The 8,216-nt window shown below is 40.3% G+C and overlaps 1 protein-coding gene across 1 annotated transcript; it reads right to left on the minus strand.

The window, feature by feature from the left end:
* Positions 1-2,529: 2,529 nt before the first annotated feature.
* LOC104497785 (sickle tail protein homolog) lies at positions 2,530-8,087 on the minus strand (the record flags this gene model as incomplete). Its single annotated transcript, XM_010141066.1, has 2 exons — positions 7,987-8,087; positions 2,530-2,816 (listed from the first exon to the last, which is right to left on the minus strand). Coding segments are annotated over exons 1-2 (357 nt in total), but the record flags the coding sequence as incomplete, so codon positions are not given.
* Between the last annotated feature and the right edge of the window lie 129 nt (positions 8,088-8,216).

Raw genomic sequence — 8,216 nt, forward strand, 5'->3', positions numbered from 1 at the left:
GAAAATGGTGTTGCCTTAGCTACTCTTCTTGACAGATCGCCCACAGTTGGGAAATTCCCAACATGGGCAATGTTGCCACTTGCCAGATATTGGACCAACTGGAGAAGTAAAGAAGGGAGGAAAGGAACCTGGAAAATAAATTATGACTTTTTAATTCATGCTTTCCCATACATCCTACAGGTTTTATATGTTCTTTTATATATATATGTTACATACACATACATACTACATGTGTATGTAGTTTGTCTTCTATACCACTGCTACACACATACACGGGGTGGGGGGGGAGGGAGGAAGTATATATCATATATATGCTAAACACACATTTACACACTATGAAGCAAAATAATATTATGGTCTTACTCATGGACCAACTAAGTGTGCCTTAAATAAACACACATATATATATACACAAACACATATAGCTATGTATATGTATATATGCACAGTTATGAGTACCTATACACGCACACACATAATACACAGATATGCGCGTGTGCACGCATAGACACAACTGGTAAGAAAAAACCCTTCAAATCTGTAATGCCATAACCATAATAATCCTACTGCATCTGATGAGCCAGACTGTTGATGCATTACATTTAAACTAAGCAAATATCTTACAATCAGCTGGTATAACTTACTTCTGCATGTTTTTAATGTGGCTTCTGTTCAGTTTACAATTTTTTTAAAGTTATGCTGAATGGATGAAGTCTTCAGTCTCCCATTCCCAAGAAAGATAGGTTGATGCTCTAATAGTAATTTTAAAGTGATTATGTTTTAAAATTATTAAAAACTCATTACATACAATACATATGCCTAATCATCAAAAAATAGAAGCAGGAGACATTCACAAGAATTTTACCCTCAATAAACTATCAAGGATGACACTTTTTAAACAAATAGCAAGAACAGTTACTGCATTCCTTCTGTAATTTATTGCCTTCAAAAAGGCTCAAATTACAAAATGTGTAGGGTGTAATGATGTAGGCCATTCAAACTGGGTTTGCAGTGTCTGCAACACTGGAACTAAATATTTACATGATCCAAAAGATCTAATCTCTGGATTTCACCCCACTCCCATCCCCTTTATTTAATTTGTATGCTATCTTTATCCACCGCCCATCACATTCCACACAGTCACTAAAGTTCATGGAAGAGATAAGTGGGGAGGGGGGAAAAAGAAAAAAATCAAGACTTGCAAGGAAAAGAAGGGAAGCTGCTTAAAAATAAGGAATAGATCATCCTCATTAGAGCTGAAGTCTTGCAGCAATTTTAGCTGGATACATACAGATTCTAGCAATTGTGTTCTGAGGCAGTGATAGCACCTGGGATCTCTGGAAACACTGTCAAAGAGAGGTTGTAGGGGAGAGCTACCAAATGACAGTCTTTCCAAACCTGTAACAACAGTCTGATCTCCAAAGGTTTAGAAGGCTGCAGAAAGGCTGGGAATTCAGTCATAACTCCCATAACACAGTATAGCTTGTTTTCCAACTTGTTTTTATTCAGTATTTACAATTAATTTGCTGTTAGTGCTGAATACCTATAAAACACTGAGAAAAAGAATTATAAAAGGTTTGCTGTCAATTACTTGTTAAAACTGCGAATTAACAGGCACAAGATTTTTGAGCCTAAAATGCCACTGGTTGATCAAAAAAAATGAATTATGGGATAGAAGGCAGATTGTCTGTAAAGCTGAACAGATTAAACTCTAGCATTGCACCCAGAAACAGAGTCCAGAGTTAGGGTGTGAAAAGATTCTTGCACGGCATTCCCTGAATTCTGAAGGTCAGTGTGACTGCAGCCTCCACCTGCTCTGAGAAACACATCAGTGTGCCACACCTCCTCTGACCCTACATTTACTTTTTGCTGTTGAAAAGCAACTGCAGGCAGGCAAAAAGCAAACCACTTTATGGTGTGTTGCTGACAGACCAACATGTCAAAACATTTTGGAGGAGGCTGATATTTGTGGATAAGTCCATTCTGTTTGTATTAGAAGACGCAAAAATTGAAAAGAAAGCAAATGCAGGGGTAACAGAGCCTGCTAAAGCACACAGGCACATTCTACAGATATTTTCTTTTCTCTCGGGCAGTGGTGCCAATACTGAAAGTGTAACAGAATCTAACAGCTGTTCTGTATTTTCCCTTCAGCTGTGAAAAGAAGATGGAGATCCATTAAAAAAAAAAAAAAGGTCTTCAAAAATGTCAGTTTCAACAAACAATTCCAAGGTAATATTGAAGAGTTTTGGTTCTATTATCTTGTAAAAGGAGAAGGAAATCCATTAAAAAAAAAAAAAAGGTCTTCAAAAATGTCAGTTTCAACAAACAATTCCAAGGTAATATTGAAGAGTTTTGGTTCTATTATCGTTTCTTTGAATTTCAATGGAGCAACTGAATCTTAGGCTACATCCAAAAAATCTGTTTCATGTTTTGTTACATTCTCACCTTTTGTAATCAGGTAACACTTAGTTTTGTAGGAGTTATAAGGACTATGTAACAAAAAGCAAGATACAAATTTTACTCTCATACCTGATCTCTCAGTCTCTCCTGGTGTCCCATTATTGCTGTAGCATGGTGGGGATATTTCTGTTTCAGATGCTCAAGAAAAGCCTCTCTCTTCCTGTCCATTTCCGAGGTTTGCATTCCCAGTATTTCTTTGGAACTGCGAGGGCCACCTACTGTATGTCTTCGAGGGATGTTGCGGGTGGACTTTGAATTAGAAAAAGTGTGACTGTTCGGAGTCGAAAGGAGCTCTTTAGATCGGAGACATTCTGCATCATCTAGTGATGTTACATGCAAACTGGTCTTCGCCTGGTCTAAAAAAAACCAACAAACAAACAAACCACAAACAGTATATTATAAGATTGTAAGAACTTAATCCCAACATTCACATTAATAAGAAAAACAAAATAATCAATATAAATGCCAGGTCCTTTTAAAAGTCTCGTAGTGTTCAACAGCATGCTTTGCATCAGTACACATACACGCGTTGCAAGAAGTGGCCCAGAAATAATAACTTATATAAGCTGTGTACAGTACTTACATACTTATAACACACAACTGCAGTATTGCATCACAGAAAAAGTCAGCATCATTAAAACAGATGTTCCTTTTATATTATCTTTATCACTATGTGACTTGAAAAGAAGATCTGACAAGGCCCTTATTCCCCGACCTTTAAAATCTACAGGATGCTTTCCACGAGAAGAAACAGGTTTCTTCAACAGACTCCAGTACACCGAGTAGCCCCGTAAGTAGTATCCTTAAGGATAACAACTGATAAAATTCCTTTGAGGAGATTTGAAATCCTTAATCTTTTTTCAGTGTGTTTTCAACATGCTCTGAAACACCCTAAGAGAGTTTTGGAGGATTTTTTTTCTGATTTCTGACTGTGGTCTGGTTTTAAATTTCATGGATCTCCCTTGGATTTTATATGTCTCAGGACAGGGGACTGTAAAATACTACATCACTTTTTCAATAAAGAATTTCTTAAGAAACAGAATAAGAGCAAGTTTTGTGTGATATAAAAAGAAAAAACAAAAAAAAACCCCACAGATAAACTTTACAATTTTAAAATCTACTTTAAGACCAAAGACCATGATGACATTTGTAAGGAGATAGGCAGACACTAAGGGTACATAAGTGCTGGCTTATCTTCAGGTAACTGTGTAACACGAACTCCCTGGTGCATGAAAAAGCGTAGTCTGGAGTCTTGTTACCCAATACCTTTGAAAAATCCCTCATTCCTTTGTCAGCAAAGAAAGAAAAAAAAAACCAACCCAAACCCAGAAGCTTTATAAAGGCCTCTCCAAGTCTAATGCAGCATTCCCATCTTTACCAGGCAGCCTCAGACCTCCCTGTGAGCGTTAACCCTTTACAGCGCCTCCCCAGGAGCGGGAAGCTCCTTCCTCTACGAGCTTTTAGTACGTCTCTGTTTCTCTCCGTCCAACACTTTTCACCTCAGAGCCCTTCATCCTCCCAGCAACAATCTGCCCCGCGTGCTGCCATTTATACAGCACTGCTGTTTGGACAGACACCTACTCACTTCTTTTTACAGTTCAGTCAGTCAGTTTGACACCCCACCTACCACTCGCCTCGGGATTATATGCTGAGGATTTTTCAGCTTTATGGTGTGTGTTGTCAGTTGCCTGCCCAGTCCCACGCTACTCACTTCTTTTTACAGTTCAGTCAGTCAGTTTGAGACTTCACCTACCACTCGCATCGGGATTATATGCTGCGGATTTTTCAGCTTTCTGGTGTGTGTTGTCAGTTGCCTGCCAAGTCCCACGTAACATCAAGCCCTGGTCATAAAGTAAATCCTTTATCAGGGGAGCTGCTGCCAGTGTGATGTCCCGCCAGTTCACACAGGGAACCAGTTCCCTTGGGTTACTCAACAGGACTGAGCCCTGCAAGGTCCTCAAAGGCTTTGCATGTATCTGTAAGCTCCCTGTGATGCTTGAGGATTCCAAAATACCAAAAACACCCTCTTGTTTGCATTCACAGAAACATATCCCGAAAGCAGAACTGGACACAAGAGCTCATATTGCAGGTGGCACCATGCTTTGATGAGCACCCACCCAAGCATGACTTTGGAAACAGGTTTGGTTCATGGTAAGTTTTACTCTCACACAGATTCAAAACACCGTCTCTGATCTCCGTAGCATCTTCTATAACCTTTGCAGAAGCACAAATCTGGTTAAACTTTCAGAGCAACAGTCTCGCTTGTAGGTACACACATGCTCAACTTTTACAAGCACAACTCAATTAAAAAACATCCAGCCTCCCTGATTACTGAAAATTTGGAGCACTGACAGGCAGATACACTTGTTTGAGAAAAGTGGCGAGGACACTTTTGCTCGCAAGAAGTAAGTGTGGCTACTCCAGATACACTCAGTCAAAATGGTTTGTGAAAGCTGCACAGTCACTTCAATCGATTTTACATGGAAGGAAAAAGAGGTGAGATGGGGCTGGCTGGAATTTACCATCTTTAATTTCTTGCACCAAAAGCCTGGAGGTTATACCCCTGAGGATGTTAAAACAGAGGCAGCAGACATAAATAAGGGATTTCCTTGGAGCTCGAGGGAGTCAGCGTGAGCATGGGTGACTGAGTGCAGCAATTTGGTATAAACCCTTAAAGTATGGTCACAGCAGCAGTTTCAATCACTGAAGTGGTGGCAGGTACTTCCTCAAAGAAGGCAGGTAGACCTGCACTGAAAAACACAACCGAGAGCTCATGAATATGTATTTTTGGTTCTAAATCTCTCTCATGCAAAGCCTTCCCCTGCTCTGCACTCCAGTCATTTCAATAGTTTAAGAAAAAACTAGTTATTTGGAACATAAAGAGACATAGCAAGTAAAGTGTTTTACCACTATTTGTTATTGGGCGAAACCTTGAGAAAGGTAAAAAAACCCAACGTATTTTTTTTATACTATATTAGAAAGATCAACAAATTCTCTTATTTTTCTTTAATATATTTAGAATATACTGTATAAATACCAGTGAAAAGAAAGGAATGTGAACTATGCAAACTAATTGCTAGTCTTGCCAGCAAGCTGACCTGGGCATTCAGCATGATCCTGCGCGTTACAGCACACAGCAGCACATGACTTTCTTTGCAAACCAAACTCTGCTGTGTTTGAATACGGGTCTTTCCCCTAGTAATTGCTGAAAAAATTCTTCCTTGGCCACTTCTTAGATGGGGACAAGTGATTTTGATGGTGATGTTGAAAGCTGGGACAGCGAAACCCCCTTTGTGTAGCTCAGAGCATAAGCTTCACAGCTGCTGTAAGGGCCACAGTGCTACAGGGAAGAGAAACTGAGAAAAGTTTTCTGGATCCTAAAGTTGCTCAATAACAGTGTGGGCAAACTTTCTGTGTCTTCCAAATTAAGATAATACGCCTAGAAAAATCAATCTCCACAGATAACTCTGAAATATGTGAAGGATCATGTGACGGTTCGCAGAAGAGAGCAAGAAGAGAGAAGGCTAGATTATGCACGTACCCTCCTTGGAAAAGGAGTAAAGGCAAGCCAATGGAAAACACAGAGGTGTGAGATAAGCTTGTCTCCCTCTCTCCCTCCCTCGTATTCAGAAGCTAAAAGTGGAAGGTCTTTCTGTTCAAGTAGCAAGTCCAGAGGGCAACAAAACACAAAACTTGCTGATTGACATGGGAGGGCTTTGGTTATCCAAAGGCTTGAGGAACCATTACACTTGAGTTGCTTCTCTGATCTGAAAACAAATTTCAAGGTTTCTTTATATCACCCATATGCTACAGTGGATATACCTACAGGAAAGGCCCAGGTCTGCAGCGTAGTAGCAGTATGCCTATGATTATCAGGAAGGTTATCATGAAGGATTAATTGCTGTGAGTTGGAAATTATTAAAAAAAAGAAAAAAGGAAAAAGTCCTTCAACACATCCTGGTATGCAATTCTTGTATGTCACACCCTCTGTGAAGTCTGCAAAGGTCAGGAAAGTTACTTTGCTTTATTACTTCAAATGTTGTGAAGATTTTAATAGTCCTGTTTTGCAAGCCAGGTGACACAAGAGAAGAACGTTGTCAGAATAATTTCAGAAAGGAACAAGTATGGACTTGACCTGTACTGATACTATGAAACTGAGCCTTGAACCACATTCTGTGCTTAAACTTTAAAAAAGAATACAATTTTAACAGCACGAGTAAACCCACCTCTGTTATATTTATGTTAGGAAAAAATTTGAGATTACTTGGAATTTTTCTAATTAACTCCATTGTCTTTACAACTATCTGTCTTTCCAAGGAACTTTCAAATGTGTATTTTGGATATGGGTCAAAACTACTAAATTTGGTTATGAGCTTTCAGCATTCAAAATTTTGGGGAATCATAAGGATCGGTCTGGTCAGACCTCTGTTTTTCTCGCTCCTCACGTATCTCAGGCAGCTTCATACAACCCATATATTAGACATATGTTACTAAAGGCTGTTTTTCTCCCTATTCAGACACATCCTTTAAGTAAATATTTCTGTCCCACTAAACATAAACATATACAGATGCATGTGACTTGCACTGCCCAGTGTTTTAACTTAAAAAAAATTATTCAAGAGCATCAAGCAATTAACGAACTCCCAAGAACAAAAGAGGAGTATTTTTTTCCTCTTAAGTTTTCTCTGCCCTGTTTTCTGGTATTCCACACTCGCAAACTTGTGTGATTTTTTTTTTAAGACCACATGTACCCAACGACGCATTATTTGTTTCACAGAAGCACTGTAACACAAGTTTTTCTGAAGTGCCTATGAGGAATACAATACACAATGAACCGGGAATGTTCACAGGTGCTCCACAAACACTGTAATAGCTATAGATTAGATTACGTACTAGTCATGCTACCTGAATGTTATACTCCACGTGGAACAGCCCACGTAGAATGCACCAGGAAACAGTTTTCATTCGCTTTTAGATGAAATACATAGTGCAACAGTAACTGCACAAACGCACCACGGCTGATCCACCGTGAAAACCACGCTTGTAATTTCTTGGCTTTGCTCCAAAGCAAACCCAACTGGTTTCACAGAAAGTAAACTAACCCTGCGACAGTCTGCCGTGAATCTCCCTCTTTTGAAAGACACCCGGAGGAAATGATGAGCTCAAACCTACTTTTATGAAGGAAGAGCTATTTCTCTGACATAGGTGAAGCATGCCGAGCATTTAAAGGGAACGGGACATTATTTCTGCTCCGTGGCGGGAGCAGCACCCCCCGCAGAAGGCAGCGTCCTGCAAACTGTGACAGCAATTCATGCTCGCTGCTTTAAAGGTTAGACAGAAATCTCTCTAAAGAGAAAGTTACACTCACAAAGTCGGAGTATTAGGGAAATCTGCAGAGCCGTTAGCACAAGAAAGACATGCTTTTTTTTTTTTCTTTTTTCCATGCATTCTGCCTCCAGTTACAAAAAGCAGCAACGAGGGGCATGTTTAAATGTAACTCCATCTTTGCCTGATTCTCTTACTTACCCTTCATCTGTCTGCTGTCTGCTGAGCAAGCCAGGCACAGCTCAAGTTTCTGGCTTTCCTTTTCCTCCATTGTCCCTGCCTACCGCACAAGCTCCCCGCTCCAACTTGGAAGCCGCAGCGCCCGGACTGTCAGCGCCAGTCTCGGGGAGGGCAAAGGAAACTCTCCGCTGCCCGGAGCCCCGTCCCCGCTAAGCGCCCCGCATGCCCGGGCTGCTGGCGGCAGTGGTGGG

The sequence above is a fragment of the Buceros rhinoceros genome, unplaced genomic scaffold (assembly GCF_000710305.1).
Source record: "Buceros rhinoceros silvestris isolate BGI_N320 unplaced genomic scaffold, ASM71030v1 scaffold15378, whole genome shotgun sequence".
Lineage (NCBI taxonomy): Eukaryota > Metazoa > Chordata > Aves > Bucerotiformes > Bucerotidae > Buceros > Buceros rhinoceros.